This window comes from Talpa occidentalis, unplaced genomic scaffold (genome assembly GCF_014898055.3).
Source record: "Talpa occidentalis isolate TD23 unplaced genomic scaffold, MPIMG_talOcc4v2.1 talOcc4.10, whole genome shotgun sequence".
Taxonomy (NCBI): Eukaryota; Metazoa; Chordata; class Mammalia; order Eulipotyphla; family Talpidae; genus Talpa; species Talpa occidentalis.
In genome coordinates, this window is record NW_023600993.1 from 28,407,281 (window position 1) to 28,424,688 (window position 17,408).

At 40.7% G+C, this 17,408-nt stretch overlaps 1 protein-coding gene across 1 annotated transcript; it reads left to right on the top strand.

The window, feature by feature from the left end:
* Nucleotides 1–11,337: 11,337 nt before the first annotated feature.
* On the top strand, nucleotides 11,338–16,215 carry CCR8 (C-C motif chemokine receptor 8). Its single transcript, XM_037520067.1, has 2 exons — nucleotides 11,338–11,374; nucleotides 15,066–16,215. Exon 2 carries the CDS (start codon nucleotides 15,096–15,098, stop codon nucleotides 16,140–16,142), a length of 1,047 nt encoding a protein of 348 aa, XP_037375964.1. The 5' UTR covers nucleotides 11,338–11,374; nucleotides 15,066–15,095; the 3' UTR covers nucleotides 16,143–16,215.
* The last annotated feature ends 1,193 nt before the right edge of the window (nucleotides 16,216–17,408 follow it).

A 17,408-nucleotide genomic window follows, 5' to 3' on the forward strand; every position in this document is an offset into this window, starting at 1 on the left:
TGGTGTGCAGACCTCTCCTTCCGACCGCTGCTCCCCTCAGCAGTGTGCTTCAGTCCTTCTGCCTGCTCCGCTCCCTGCTCTGGCTCTGGTGAATTCTCTCACCCTCCCGTGCTTCTGACTGTACCCAGTGCTTGTATAAATAAATAAATAAATCTTAAAAAAAAAAGAGAGAAATGGTCTTACAATAAAACTTCATGTGCCACTCAAGGCACACCCACTCTTTAAGGCTAGGTCCCATCACATCATCTCTGTATCTAACCCAAGTAGAATCGGGCACTCCACTTTTGCTCCTGAAAATTCAATGTGCTCTCTGTTGCTATAATGAGTGCATCTGGTCTTGCAACAAGATGGAGAAAATAAAATTATCAAGTATCTTTTTGTGGTGGCCACTGTATTTGTCTGGAAGAGATTTTTCGGTGGGTCTCAGCAGTGGGTTTAAAATATTCAGTAAAACTGCTTTTCAATATAATACTAGAAGTCCTAGCCAGAGCAATAAGACAAGAGAAAGACATACAAGGAATCCAAGAAAAAGTCAAACTATCACTATTTGCAGATGATATGATAATATACATAGAGAACCCCAAAAACTCCACAGAAAAACTAATTCAACTAATCAATCAGTTCAGTAAAGTGGCAGGATACAAAATCAACACGCAAAAATCAGTAGCCTTCCTATACACAAACAATAAATCTGAAGAAGAAATAAAAAAAAAACCATCCCTTTTATTATCAAAACAAAAAAAAATCAAATACTTGGGAATAAATCTAACAAAAGAGGTGAAGGACCTATACAAAGAAAACTATAAAACACTGTTAAAAGAAATAGAAGAAGACACAAAGAAATGGAAAGACATCCCCTGCTCATGGATTGGAAGAATAAACATTATTAAAATGGCCATCCTCCCAAAAGCAATATACAGATTCAATGCTATTCCAATAAAAATTTCAATGTCATTCTTCAAAGAAATAGAACAATTATTGATGAAATTCATATGGAATCATCAAAAACCCTGAATAGCCAAAGCTGTCCTGAAAAAAAAAAAGAAGGGAATGGAGCCATCACACTCACAGACTTCAAACTATACTACAAAGCCATAATCATCAAAACTGCATGGTATTGGAACAAGAACAGACAGACCAATGGAATCGAATAGAAAATCCAGAAATAAACCCACAGATTTATGGTCAACTAATCTTTGACAAAGGAGCAAAGAATATGCATTGGAGCAAAGAAAGTTTGTTCAATAAATAGTGCTGGGAAAACTGGGTCACTACATGCAAAAGAATGAAGCTTGACCACTACCTCACACCATACACAAAAACCAACTCAAAATGGATTAAAGAACTAGACATAAGGCCTGAAACCATAAATACATAGAAGGAAATATAGGCAAAACACTACATGATATGCACATCAAAGACATCTTTATAGACACATCACCCAAAGCAGTGATAGTGAAGGCAAAGATCAACAGCTGGGACCACATCAAATTAAAGAGCTTCTGCACAGCAAAAGAGACAATAACCAAAACAAAGAGAAACCCCACCAACTGGAAGAACATTTTTGCACACAACACTAATGATAAAGGACTGATCACAAAAATCTACAAAGAGCTGATGAGACTCAACAACAACAAAGAAAATAATCCAGTCAAAAAATGGGCAGAAGAACTAAAAAGAAACTTCTCTAAAGAGGAAATGCAAATGGCCAACAGGCATATGAAAAAATGTTCAACATCACTTGCAATCAGGGAAATGCAGATCAAAACTACAATGAGATACCATCTTACACCCGTGAGAATGGTACATATTAAAAAAACTAGCAACAAATGTTGGTGAGGTTGTGGAGAAAAAGGAACTCTCCTGCACTGTTGGTGGGAGTGCAAACTGGTCCAACCACTATGGAGAGCTGTGTGGAGATTTCTTGACCTACTAAACATAGAGCATCCATATGATCCAGCAATTCCACTCCTAGGTATTTACCCAAAGGGCACAGAAACATCAATTCCAAAGAGTGCCTGCGCGCCTATGATTATAGCAGCACTATTTACAATAGCTAAGCTTTGGAAACAACCCAAATGCCCAAAAATAGATGACTGGATCAAGAAGATGTGGTCCATATACACCATGGAATATTACTCAGCATTCAAAAAAGATAAACACATGCAATTTGCAGCAACATGGATGGAGCTGGAAGGGATCATGCTCAGTGAAATAAGCCAGAAAGAAAAAGAAAAATACCGGATGGTCTCACTCATAGCAGGAATCTAGAAAAATTAAATAAGGGACCAGGAAAATGAATAACTATAAGAAAGTGAAAATCAAAATCAAAATCAACAAACAACTATCAACCAGATACACTCTATGGGGAGTGGGGGCGGGGAAAGGAGGGCTTGGGGTCAAGTAAGGGGGTTGTAATTGTATGGGGAATATAAAAATAAAATTGAAATAAAATTGAAAAAAAAAGAACTCTTCTATGCATCTGGCTTGTTATGAATGAATAGAAAGGATTAGTTGAGCTGTTGCTGGTTTAGTGTTATTGACCTATAGTCATGCATTGTCACTAAACACAGAGGCAGATGTTTTGCAGGAATTGAAATAATTGTAATTAATCACAGGTGTGAAATTACGCATGTTGTAAACAAGACAAACATTTTTTTCATTAAAGGCTTTGCAACTCAAAAAATAAAAATAAATAAAATATTCAGTAAACCATATTATAAACAGATATGCTGTCGCCCGGGTTTTGTTCTACGTATAGAGCAGAGTAGAGTTAGTGCAATTCTCAAGAGACCTAGGAGTTTTAGAATGGTGATTGCATTTTAATGTATTTTTCTCTACCAAATAAAACCCAACAAACTAAAAAACTTGACTAATATAGCTCTGCCTTTTAGGAGCTGTGTAGACCTTGGGAGAGTTATACTAGCAGGGTTATTCTAAGGATTTAGTGTAGGTGAGATACTGAAAAAGAAAACAGAGGTTGGTGAAGATCCTATTGATGTTACTGTGTCTTCTGCTCATCGATGAAAGCAGGACAGAGGTGTCCACAGCCTTGGTCCAAAACAGACATTTTGAACCAGATATTTTCCTGAAATCATACAGGAAAAAAAGAGAGTGAATACACAATATCACAAAGCCCTTCGCTAGACAGGGAACAGGGATGAATGTTATCACTCTATTTTCACCCATAATTTGGGAGGATTTTTCCTGGGGCCAGTGGAAGTTCTCCTAAGTTCCCCAAGAGAGACCTCACATGGCCCATGGGCTCTGACACACTCTCTTCCAGCACATCCTGGTTACTAGCTTCCTCCCTCAGGAGTTGAAATCAACAGATCAGATAATACCCACAGGTACAGAGATGCGAAGGGAAACATATTAAAATAACACAGCTGAACAGGATTTCACCAGAGGTGGAAATGCCCATGGCCCTAGGGCTGGTACTCAATCTGGAGCCAATTTAACCTCAGTTCAGGCCTATGAAGCTCAAGAGAGGAGCCAAGGCTACTCCTGTCCTCAGACTGGGGGCCAAATATATAAGCAATTGGCCCATGAACGATACTCACAAAATGGAGATTATCATTATTATTTGAAGGGGATCAGAAAACACCACCCCAAGATATGCCACTTTGGCAAGAGGATGGTTTTGAGGTAAAGGCAATTGAGAATCAACAGGTGCAGAAAGAGTTTTCTGCTATTCTCTCACCTGCCTAAAAGCAGAACATAGATTTTACACTGGGGAAGGTGCCCACTCTGTACCAGGAAAAGCAACTCATCATCAAAGATGGAGAACAGACAGCAAGATGAGTTTGCACAGAACTTACTGAAATGCCCTTATCTTCCATTTGTTCTTTCATATATTTGCTTGGTCACTTCCCTACCACGTACAAACCTTCTTTCCTTTGTTGCAATGATATATCATTTCCTGGTCTAATTGCTTCTTTGCATCTCACTCCTTTTGCTTTTGAGTTTTCACTCCTTTTCCTTTTCTCTCCCCTGCACATAAATATTAATTTAAAATTATTTGCCTTTTCTCCAGCGAATCTGTGTTTTGTTAGTTTAGTTCACAGATCACCCCCCCAACCCAGTACTAGTTGCAAAGGCATAAAGGAAAAGGTTTTTCTCCTGACATATACTTAATAATGATCAACTCAGACTTCCCTTGTATGCCATTTTATTTTTCAGTCTCACAAATGTCAGTGACTCTGTGAGTCATTGTGAGAGAATTTCAAGTTGGACTAGCAAACTAATCTACGATTTAATCAGTAAACCATTTACAAAAGGGAAATTTCTGTGCTTTGAATTTGTCCTTGGGAGCCACTTTTATTTCCTAAAAAACTGATTATTGAAAAGACAACATGTCATTATCAAAGATTTTTTTTAATAAAGAAGAATAATTTAATAGCTGAGTGTTTTAGCTTTTCCCCACTTTACTCCAGAATGTGGTCACATGCCTGCATTTCACAGTACACAATCTGCCTCAAGCTGCTTCCTGGATTATAAAGAATTTTCTGAGTTTCTATCTAGTTTTCAGAATGATTTTGTTTCCTTTCATCATTCATCATTCTTAGAGAGCCACTACCTCCTAGGACTCACTGGATGAAAGTGCCATTGCTAAGCTCCTTAAGGGGAAATGATCTAATCTCAACCAGAGTTTGCAGAGCTGAGAGAGAAGGGTGTGAGTGGAAGATAAATGCTGGGAGAAAAGAACCATTAAAAGTCTGAGAGGAGAGCTACTAAGTCTTGCAAGTGAGAGGAAATACATTTCCTGAAAATGCAACAAAAAATACAAACATGCTATTAACCTCAATGGTCCATGTTCACAACTTCAAAGCAATATTGTGGTTACACCTATAAATGTATGCAGGCAATGTCCCTGACTACCTTTACACAGGAAACAAATAAACAAATTTAGTGGTAAGAAAAAAATCTTTTTAATTGCAGATTTTTTAATACAGATTTTTTTAATTGCTGACCAAAACTTTTTTGATAAACTGACTCTACTATTATTAATACGTATGCTTTTATTAAACTCAGACTTCTGCCCGGAGCCTTTTGTTAAGCAAATGCTTTCCCACCCTGAGACCATTGGTGGACTGATGGTTGAAAAATGTACAAAACCCGGAAAGATTCCCCCTAGTCCACAACCTTCCGTAATGATATCACGTGAGAATTTTTAAAACACCGTGGAAGATGAAAAAACCTTGGGTGCTTCAGGAGGTCTGAGTTCAGACACTATCTCTACACCCATCTTACTGCAGGTTTGGGCCTGATCTCCTTCACCCCTCTGGACTTCAATATTCCCTTTCATAAAGAGGACAGAGATCAGCTAGATGATCTGAGGTCAATTTTTTTGCCCTAACACTCAATGACAAGTATCTGGGGTAGTAGTAACTTACACATTTACACTGGGAAATTGATTTTTATTTTTTTTTAAAGATTTATTTATTTATTTATACAAGCACTGGGTACAGTCAGAAGCGCGGGAGGGTGAGAGAATTCACCAGAGCCAGAGCAGGGAGCAGAGCAGGCAGAAGGACCGAAGTACACTGCTAAGGGGAGCAGCGGGCAGCAGGAGAGGTCTGTGTGCCATGTGGGACCCTCACCGGCAGCCGGGGATCGAACCGGTGCTGCAGAGGCTGTGGGCAGCTTTGCAGCCCAGCGCTCAACCACTGCGCCACCAGGGGAGGCCCTGGGAAATTGATTTAAACACTTCTTTCTCTTCAGTTTTGGGGAAAGGAGAATATGCTGTTATTTATTGTTTGCCCCATGGAGAGAATAGACATCCTTATGCAAAGTAACTACAAATGGAGTTTGCAGTTGAGAGTGTAGAGAGTTGAGAGTGTAGAGCCCCTCCTGGGCAGTCAGGTGCCCAGGGGTGCTGTTTCTGAGAGCTCAGGAGGCTGGGGCACTGGCTGTCCAAGGTCCTCAGTTCAGGAAGGAAACTCGCACTGGTATTCTAGCACCGTCTTTTCTCCTATCTTTTCTTTCTATAAAGGATCTGACTGTGCACTGACTCACACCTGAAAACTGTCCCATAGAGTGAGCTTCTTTGACACTGAGGCTCAAGTCAGGTCTTGTTTCATCAGATACACTTCCCTGGAAGCACAATCGAGTAAAATATCCCCAGCTGTCTATCTGTTTCCGTGAATACCGTGACTAAGTCACTTAGGTGGAGATACAGAGCTGACATGTTCATCTTCCAAGGTCTGATTAACATGCCAGCCCACAGTCTCATAGCTGGCTGGTTAGCTGCCAGCCCAAGCTCTTCCCAAGTGCAGTGGGTCCATTTTAATTGGCCACTGAAGAGGACAGCATTTTCAAAAGATTTTGGAGCTTCCTTCATCAGTCCAGCCTTCTGACTTGGTAGAACTGGATTTATAGGGGATGTCTCTGATACTCTGGTACATCCAAACAGCATTCTTGTGTCCTGACAAATTTAAATTCTTTCTTCTACCTCTATTAGGAGATTTTTTTTTTTTTGGCCATTCAATGTCATTTAGGAGGAACCAATAATTACTCCAGTTTGATTTTAGCCAGCTACTCTCTCCAGAGAGCCCAATCTTCTGTTGGAGTGAGGGAGGGCAGCCCCCTGCTGCATGGGATGGAGAAGGGGACCTAGAGAGGAAGCTGTTTCTCAAACAACTTTTTACCTATTCCCCTCATTTAAACCCCTCATGTCCCTGAGACTCCACATGTCCCCCTCATGTCCCTGGCCTAGACCATTCCAGAGTCTCTTCAAAACTGCAGGGTAAACAGGGCTGCTTCTAGCTTAGTGTGGCATCCTGGAGTCTGCAAAGTCTGTGATCACTTGTTCAGCTGCCTTTCTAGTTCTACACTTTTGCTGTTGTTGACACCACGCCTATATTTTCTACTTCTGTGATCTTATTTCTTAATAAAAAATAATAATACTGTAGTTTCAGAGCATTTCCCAAGGGAGAAAAACTAGAACTTAATGCTCAACCCAACACCTTCACCTGAGATCTGTGGGCTTTGCCGGATGGGGAGGTGGGTCTAGACCCTTCTCTGCCCTGTGGGTGAGGCAGGCGTCAGAGTTTCCACCATGATAACATAGTCAGCCTGACTTGAGCTCTGAGTTTCGAAGTCTTACACCATTGATCTTTGATAATCACTTGCAAAACTCTTAAGAATCTGGGGTTTTCCCCAAACTACGTCAAAGCACAAATGATATTGGGGAGGGGAGTTACCCAGGTATGAACTCAGGTTCCAGTAAGAATTTCTAAGAGATGGATCTGTGAGGGGGAAAAGATAGGTCCGGAGTGATGATACAAGACTAGGAATCCATAGCCATTCTACACTGCGCCATAAGAAAGAAGGTGAAATAACAGTGAAATGGGTGTCATCTGTACGGGGGTGCTTTTCCTTCCCTCCTGCTTATTTCCTTGAGAAACTTCCACATATTTTCAGAAGGGGAATGGTCATAGAAAATGTTCCTTTTCATCCCAGGCTTTCTGCTCTTCATTGCCAAGGATGAGCTCCTAAGATGGGCAGATTGGCACAGTTTGTCACTTGACATCAGTTAAACCATATAAATCAGAGGGAAAAGCTCCATATCTGTTGCCTTTGTAACAGGGTGGTCCCCAGGAAAGGGGGAGGTTCTGGGTTCCCTGCCCCACTGGTGGAACCCCCCCCTTTCCTGGGGACTACCCTGTTACACCTTCATGGGATGGCCTCACAGCTCAGGTATTTATAGACTCCTGTGGTATATTGTCCAAGCAGGTCTGGTTTTGTTTTGCCCAGATCAGTCTTTGATATCTTGATAGCATTGATATTGATATTAAGGTAAACACATAATCCTTGATATTAAGGATTGCCTCTTGATATTGAGGTAAACACATAATCCTTGAAGTGGGTGGGGGAACTCACCCCACTGGCATGGTCTCAGTCATCAGAAATAAACCATTTGTCCATCAGCTCATGATTCTGTCCCTGAAATGATTATTGCCATCACTGTTTGGAAGAAAGCACAAAAACCAAGTTAGTTGAGGCAATCCTTTTAGTTAAAAATGCAGATAAAATGAGATATGTTTACCTTTTTCACCTAAGACTGTCCCCTTGCAAGCCTGTGACAGAGTTGGGCATTCCACTTTAAAAAAAAAAATTTTTAGCTTTTAAGTGTTTTCCAAATTGTTTCCATTACAAATTATATTATACTATAGTTTTGTTGATAACACCTCTTTCCACCTGCATTTTGGATTATTAAGTTAGAATTCTAGAAGCTGGCCCCAGGGTTCTCCAGGACACTTTATATTTTCTACTTAGACACCCCAGTGCTACCTTTAGCTGCTAGCTTCCTTGCACAACTGCCCTGTTGCAGAGTGGAAGCAGCAAACACAAGCAACCAGGAGGTTGTCTTGGTGGTTTCCTGTTATGGCCTGTTCTCAGCAGGCTCTTTGATATTCATGGATCCAATCCTAATGCAACCACGTGGGCAAATTTCCCCTGTTGTAGATGGTGATATCTCTGGTTTGTCTCTACTTTAGATTATGGTGAAAAGATGGGGTGAGGGTGTAAATTCCAGAGTGAGGATAAGAGAGCTGCAATTGACTACAGGCCTGCCATGTACTCCACCCTTTATACTGATATCTCATTTCATTTTCTCACATACTCTCCAGAAGGAAGCTATAATTATCACTCTGCATACAAAGCTAAGACAGAGAGCACGATTGCATTCCAAAATTAAACACTAGTGATGCTTGCAATTTTTATTCTTTCATACTTTCTTTCTCTTGAGCTTCCCTAATTCTAAGGGAGTTCTCATCTGACACCCCAGAGATGGTGTTCAGTCACAACAGGATGCCTTACCAGAATCCTGCCCCTTAATCTGGCATGACCCTTTGTGTTCAGTTAGTTTTTGCCACTACAATGCTTATGTAATAAGGGTTGGAAACAAACCTCTGGTGTATTTAATAATACAAGTGTTAATTTTTTCTACATTTGGGGTGATGATTTAGGTGGGCAACTGTGTAGGTCTTGAATGAGATCACTTATGTGTTGACTTCATGGAATTAACTGGCTGATCTAGGTTGGCCTTTGCTGGGATGACTAAGACTTCCTACTTTGACTGCTCCTCTAGGTGACGCCTGGGCATATTGCCATGGCCCTAGAAGAGTTACAAGAAAGAGCATACTCAATTGATCATGCTTGCCAACATCCCATTAGCCAAAGAAAGTCACCTGGCTGAGCCCAGAGTGAGAGAGAAGACACTGTATATAGGGAAATGTATAGATCTAAAGGCATGAAACATGGGGGCCATGAAAGCAATGAATCTTCTGCTCCCTTCCAGAAATGAGTGGGTTGGAGATGGGGAGGTTCTGTAACTTCTATCCTCTCTCCCAACAATTCAGGGGACTCATATTCATTCTCTTGAACCAGGAGAAATTAAAGTGAGTTGCAAAGATTTAACTCTCTAAATCTAATGCTCAATTTTGAAATCACACACCTTGTAACCCTGAGGCTCTGACACTTGCCAGTTTTAAGGTGATTGAGTTAAGAGTTTGGGATCTGCAATCCCTTGGACTGAATTTGAAGTCTAGACTTCAGTTTATTAGTTGGGTGACCAGTGGCAAATCACCTGTGTTTCAGTTTTCACAAACAAAAATTATAACTACCATTCAGAATTTTCATAAGACCTAATTAAGATGAGGTATATAAAGTATTTCAGGTCTTACATTTGATTTCGGGTCTTATATTCAAGTCTCTGATCCATTTTGAGTTAATTTTTGTATATGGAGTAAGATAATGCTCCAGTTGCATTCTTTTCCATGTTGCTGTCCAGTTCTCCCAACACAATTTATTGGAGAGTCTGTCTTTCCCTATGCTTTTGATTCCTTTGTTATAAGTTAATTAGCCATATATGCATGGGATTTTTTCTAGAATCTGTAATGGTGACCTGTGTGTCTATTTTTAAGACAATACAATACTGTTTTGATTACTTTGTGATATAATTTGAAATAAGGGTGTATGATGCTTCAACTTTGTTATTTCTTAAGATTGCTTTGCTATTGGGAGTCTTTTGTGGTTCAACACAAATTTTAATTTCCCCATTATTAACATCTTGCATTAGTGTGGTACGTTTGTTATAATTATAATTAGTGAATTAATATTGATACGTTATTACTTAAAATGTCCATAATTTACATTGTAATTCCTTCTTTGTGTTGTATAGTCCTATGGGTTGCTTTTTTTAAAAAAAAAAAATATTTATTTATTTATTTATACAAGCACTGGGTACAGTCAGAAGCACGGGAGAGTGAGAGAATTCACCAGAGCCAGAGCAGGGAACAGAACAGGCAGACTGACAAAGTACACTGCTGAGGGGAGCAGCGGGCATGGCAGGAGAGGTCTGCGCCTCATATGGGACCCTCGCCAGTGGCCGGGGATCGAACCGGCGCTGCAGAGGCTGCAGGCAGCTTTGCAGCCCAGCACTCAACCGCTGCGCCACCAGGGGAGGCCCAGTTCTATGGGTTTTGACAAATGCATGATGACTTGTATGGCCTGCCCCAAAGTGTCCTATGCTCTACCTATTCGTATACCAGGGTGGTATCCCTCTGTGGTTTATATTTGATTGTTTTATTCATTTACTTCACACTTTTTTGATCACCCCTTCCTTCTCAAACCCCTGCAACCACTGACTTTTTATTGCCTCTATAGTTTTACCTTTTCATATATATGGAATCATATAGTGTATAGTCTTTACAGACTAGCTTCTTTCACTTAGCAATATACACTTAACACATCCTTTTGTGACTTGACAGCTCTTTTTTAATCACTGTATAATATTCCATGGTGTATGTCACCAGTGCTTATCTATTTATTCAACTATTGAAGCATAGCTTGATTCTTCCAATTTTTTGTATTATAAATAAAGCTGCTATAAATATTCATGTTCAGTTTTTTTTATAGATATGTTGTCAACCATTTGGTAAATATTCAGGAGCATGATTACTGGATTATATACTAACCCTATCCTTTTTTTATAAGAAATTGACAGTCTTTGAAAGAGACTCTTTCATTGTGCATTCCTACCAGCAATAAATGAGAGGTTCTACATCCTTACCAGCATTTGGTGTTGCCAGTGACCACTCTGAGAGTTGTGTTGTGGTCTCTTCTCACTTTAATTTACAATCCCCTTATCAATATAACATAATGACATGACTTTCATATGCTAATTTGTCATCCATACGTGATCTTTTTTTTCAATTTTAAAGGTAACCATAGGATGCAGTGGTAGGTCTACCCCATTTGGCTACTCACCACAGATAGAGATCTCCAGAGAAGCTGTTATTCACTTCTGAACTGCACACACATGAGACTTAGCAACTCTGAAATATCCAGAACAAAAGATCTAATTAAGGTAAGCGTTAATAGCCATTCTTGGGAAATACAGGGTCACATAGCAGGGGCAATTTTATGGCTCTGGGGGAGAGACAGATGGAATGTCAATATATCAGATGTCTAGCTTGAGAGGTGGGTTTTTTTTTTTTTTTGAAGATTTATTTTATTTATTTATTTATGCATTCAAGAGCTGGAGTGTAGGCCAGAGGTGTGGGGGTGAGGGGGTCTGAGTGGATTCACCAGGGACAGAGTGGATTGACTGAAATACACTACTGAGGGGAGCAGCGGGCAAGACAGGAGAGGTCTGCTGCGCCATGTGAGTCAGCTCCCTGGCCGGGGATTGAACTCATGCTGCAGTAGCTTTGGATAGCTTCACAGTGCTGAGACTTAACCCCTTTGAACCACCATGGAGGCCCTCAAGAGGTGATTTTTAAAAAATAATCTTTACCCATCCCAGAGTTCACAAACCCTACGTAAGTCTAGTGGGTGCTCACGGCCACTAAAAGCAAGCCAGGACATTTTTTCTGAAAATTTTCTCATACTTTTCTGAAGGAGAGCGTCAAAGCATCTCTGAGAGGGGAAGGTAGATTGGAAAAGACCCCTCATATCAGCAAGCATCTGAGAGGGCATCTGTGCTTGTGGTAGGAGCAATGCTTCTCTCAGATAACTGAAGGACATGTGATTTTTGTACTCAAGGAGGAAAGTTGGCAAACAAACATCCCTCCTTCATTAGGCACTAATTTAAATGGTCAGTCTTAATTCTCATCAAATCCTGAGAAGCTTCATTAGAAAAGGAAACTGAAGCTCAGTTTAAGAAATAGGACAAAGTTTACTCTGCTACAAAGAATTCTAAAACTTAGAAATCAGGGGGCCTAGGTGCCCAAAGATTTGACCTGTTTACTCTTCCTGTGAAATAAAAACAACTTAGAAAAGAAAAAGCATTTGGCTCAGGAGATGTGGTTTCAAGTCCTGGCTGTATCTCATGACTCTGTATAACTGTCGGCACTGGACTGAAGCTCATCCCCAGGAATAATTGTAACCCCAGAAATAGAAAGGAGATATTAATGTTTGCTTCAAAAGAAATAAATGAAGAAATGCATCTAAAATTCCTGGCCCGCTGCGGTAAATGGTAGATATTGATCCATGGATCTTATTGATAAAAGATCTTATTGGTAAAAGAATATAGAGGGAGTGTGGATTAAGTAGAATTCAGTAGAAATTCAGTGTGGATTAAGTAGTGGATTCAGTTGAAAAGATCTGGGGAAGAGAATGGGTTGAGGACCTACTCTCATTCCAGAGTTTGAAAAGGATAAAACAAGAAGAAGATGAACTGAAAGTTGTTTTTCGAAATTATTATCAAAGATAAGTAGGAAGGAAGAGGTAGGAGGGAGTCTGGCCACACACCCCCAGGTAAAAGACCAACTCCACAGTTCAGCAACCATTTTTTAAAGTCTATTTTGGATACATACTTAAATGAAATTGGTGTCTTTATTTTAAAATTTTTTCTCCTCCTTTTGCATTTTTTTGTGAGGTCATGTTGGTTTATAAAGTTTTGGATGCATGGCTTCACACCTTTACCACTGTGTATGCCACGCTGTGCCCACCCCCTGAAATCAGTATGGTTAAAAATGGCTACCTTGCTTAGCACCCTAAATTACAGAAAGGTGGATGGCATAATGGATAATGATGCATGACAATGTCTGCGTGTCCAGCAATTAAGTCCCTTAGAAAATTCTGTCTGCCTTGAAATTACCTTGAATGTATAAATCAATTGGAGAAGAATTATGTTTTAAATGTTGACTTTTCCCTTCCATAAATATTGTATTTGTTTCCTTTTTGTCACAGCTCCTTTGATGTTCTCAACAATGTTTTATAATTTCTTCTATAGTTGAATGACAGTTTTAATCAAGTTTGCTTCTAGTAGTGCTGGTCATTTTTGTTGGTAGTATGATTGGAATCTTTTTTTTCTATTGTATTTTAAAATCAGTTAAAGTGCTTAGAAGAATAGTTAAGAGAATGAATTAAACTTAGTATCATGTGGTTTTATTTCTAAAACAACATGCTGGGAGAAGAAAAAACAAGATATGAAATGAGAGATGTGATACTGTATCATTAATGTAGAGTAAAAGTGAACACAAAGTATTATATATTGTTTGAAGATAAGGATATCTATCTCTGTAAAAGTATAAGGGAAAACTGTTTGGAGTGATATATATATATATATATATATATATATATATATGAAATTGGTTATAATATTTCTTCCTGGAGTGAGGGGTAAGTTGAGTAGTTAAAGGGAACTTTAGGGGTCTCCCTGGTGGAGCAGGGGTTCAAGTCTCAGCACTATTAAGTTTTGTCAGCCACTAAGGCATGAGTTCCATCCCTGGCCGGAGCTAACCCAAATGGTGTGGCCCACCTCTCCTGTCTCGCCCGCTGCTCCCCTCGGCAGTCTGTTTCAGTCAATCTGCCTGTTCTGCTCCCCACTCTGTCTCTGGTGAATCCTCTCACCCCCTGACCCCCACCTCTGGCCTACATCCCAGTTTAGTATGCATAAATAAATAAAAATAAATCTTAAAATAAATAAATAAAGGGAAATTTATTTAATCTCTGCTTCATAGGAAGGAAGGAATGGAAGAAAAAGAAAGAAAGAAAGAAAAAAGAACCAAAACAATTATGACAATATGGTAGCAGTTGCTAATTCTAATGGGGGAATTACAGATATTTAAGTTTTGTTTGTAAATTTTGGCTTTTCTTAACCTACCCGATTCCCTTGTATTTGTCAGCTTGGACAGTTTCCAGCTTTAAAAAAAACAAGTAGACTATTTTTTAGAGACGTTTCGGGATTACAGAAAACTTGGGTATAAAATACAATTTCCATAGACGCCACGTACCTGCCATCCTCCCATAAGGAACACCACATCCTGGCTGGCTTAAGTAACAGTTTAGTTTCTCACAGTTCTGGGGACTAGAAGATCCAGTGTCGGCAGGGTTGGCTTCTGTGCTTTCTCTCATCCTGCCTTGTAACCTTCTCTCTGCTATGTCCTCACACGGTCTCCTCCCTGTGCCTGGGCAGAGAAGATCACACAAAGGGCACACGGGGGTGCTCCAGTGCCTCTCCTCTTTGGGAGAACCCCAGCCTTTGGGAACAAGGCCTATCTTATGACCTCGTTGAACCTTAACTACCTCCTCAATGGCTTATCTTCAAGTACACTAACATGGGGGGGGCGGGGGCGATTTTAGTACATTGGGCTGTTGTGCCAGAATATCAGAGAACAGGCGACTTCTAAGTAACAGAAATTAATTTCTCACAGTTGTGGAGGTTTGGACATCTGAGAGCAGGGTGCCGGCACAGTCAGGTTCCAGTGAGCAGGTGCTTGCTCCCAGCTTGCCCACCTCAGACTTCTCATTGTAGCCTTGCAGGGCGAGAGCTCAGAGAGGAAGCAAGCTCTTATGATTCTGAGAAGGGCATGCATCCCTTTCATGAGGCTTCCATCCCCCAAACCTCATCTAATCCAATTACTTTCCAAAGTCCATGCCAACTAATACCATCACATGGGATTTGGAGGGTTTAAATGATATGAGGAGGGGTGACACACACACATGAACATTTAGCCCATAGCCAGGCTTTAAGGCTTTAATATGTGAATTTGTCATTCAATTCAGTCTATGTTTATAAATAAAAATATTTTTGAGGACTGAATCTCTCTTAGGTGTCTCTGTGACCAGATCCTTCTGCTTTGATGGATTATACACTTGAACCCAGTTTGACACCTGACTACTATTATCCCGAAGACATCTCAAGTCCCTGCAATGGGGAGCTGATTCAGAGTGACAGCAAGTTGCTTCTTGTCATCGTTTACTGCCTCCTGTTTGTATTTGGTCTTCTGGGAAACAGCCTCCTCATCCTGGTCCTCATCTCCTGCAAGAAGCTGAGGAGCATCACGGACATATACCTCTTGAACCTGGCCCTGTCAGACCTGCTTTTTGTGTTCTCCTTCCCTTTTCTGACTCACTATCAGCTGGACCAGTGGGTGTTTGGGGCCATAATGTGCAAGATGGTCTCTGGCTTTTATTATATTGGTTTCTTCAGCAGCATGTTCTTTATCACCCTCATGAGTGTGGACAGGTATCTGGCAATCGTCCATGCAGTGTATGCTGTAAAAGTGAGGACAGCTAGAAGGGGCACAGCCATGAGCCTGGCAGTGTGGCTGGCTGCCATAGCGGCTGCCAGCCCGTTACTGGTGTTTTACCAAGTGGACTCTGAAGATGGCATGCTAAAGTGTTACCCATATTACAATCAACAGGCTTCAAAGTGGAAGATCTTCATCCACTTTGAAATCAATATCTTAGGCCTGTTGATTCCATTCACCATCCTTGTGTTCTGCTACACCAGCATCCTCCACCAGCTGAAGAACTGCCAGAACCATAACAAGACCAAGGCTGTGAGGTTGGTGCTCCTGGTGGTCACTGCGTCTTTATTCTTCTGGGTCCCGTTCAATGTGGTCCTCTTCCTCTCGTCCCTGCACAATATGCACATCTTGGATGGATGCGTCATGAGCAAGCAACTGGCTTACGCCACCCATGTCACAGAAACCATTTCCTTCACTCACTGCTGTGTGAACCCGATAATCTATGCGTTCATGGGCGAGAAGTTCAAGAAACACCTCTCAGAAATATTTCAGAAGAGCTTCCTCTACTTTGGGAGGCAAATCCCCAGAGAGAGCAGAGACAGCTCGCCCACCTCCCAGCAGGCCTCCCGCTCCACCACCATGGACTACATTTTGTGAGGAGAATGCCTCTAAACTGGCCTCTGCCTGCCCCTCTGCTATTCTTTCAGGAGACGAAGATGACTTGCATTGGATTCTGAGGCTACACCAAAGCATGCTCTTAGAAATCTGGTTAGAGACACAGGACATGTGTCATGGTACTTAGTGAACATGTCAGCTTTCAAAGACTTTGTTACTATTTGCTGGAAATAGCCTACATATCTTACTCTGAAGTATAACATTAGATGTAGGGATTTTTTCCCTTCATTTTTAGTGTGTCTATCATACACCGATTTAAATTTTGTCAAATACTATCCCTTATATGTTGCGATGACCATGTAGTTCCCTTCATTATTCTGTTGATTTGATAAACTCCATTCAATCATTTTCTTATCTTAAATCAACATATACTTTCCTTAGAATAAAATGACTTCTTGATTACAATCAATTTAATAACTAATTGAATTTTGTGGGATTTTTTCAATCTGTCATCACAGGAGATACTGCCCTGTAACTTCCTTTCTTGCAATGTTCTGGTCAGGGATGATCTCCAAAAATATGTCGAGAAATATTCCCTTTTCCGTTACTCTCTGCAAGTTTTTGTGTAAAAAACAATTGGAATTATTTCCTCTTTAAATGCTTGGTGAAATTCATTAGTGAAACCATCTGGGCTTTCCCTGTAGGAAGGTTTCCAAGTATGCATTCAATTTCTTTGGCAGATAGAGATATTTAAATGTTCTCTTTTTGCTTGTCTCAGTTTTAGGAAGCTACGATTTTTAAGAAATTGTCCCACTTCATCTAAGTTGTCAAACATACAAACAAAGTTATCCTAATATCTTCTTCTAGTCTTCTTAATGCCTGAGAATTTGAAGTAATGTCCCTTTTCATTCTTTTTTTTTTTAAGGATTTATTTATTTATGCATACAAGAGCTGGGGTACAGGCCAGAGATGCGGAAGGTGAGAGGATCCACCAGAGACAGAGTGGGGAGGATAGCAGGCAGATTAGCCGAAGCACTCTGCTGAGGGGAGCAGCAGGCGAGCTAGGAGAGGTCTGCTGTGCCATGTGGGTCTCTCCCTGGCTGGCCGGGGATGGAACTCATGCTGCAGAAGCTGCGGATTGCTTCATAGTGCAGTGCTTAACCCCTTGCACCACCAGGGAGGCCCCTCCTTTTCATTCTTGATATTGGTCATGTGTGTCTTTTCCCTTCCTTCCGCAGGTGCAGACCCCAAGAGCACTGTCAAGTAAACCCAGTCAGTCTCCAGCTCAGACTCTGCTCCTGCCACCAG

Coding starts and splice junctions, on each gene's coding strand:
- CCR8 (XM_037520067.1), top strand. CDS start 15,096: ATGGATTATACACTTGAACCCAGTTTGACACCTGACTACTATTATCCC.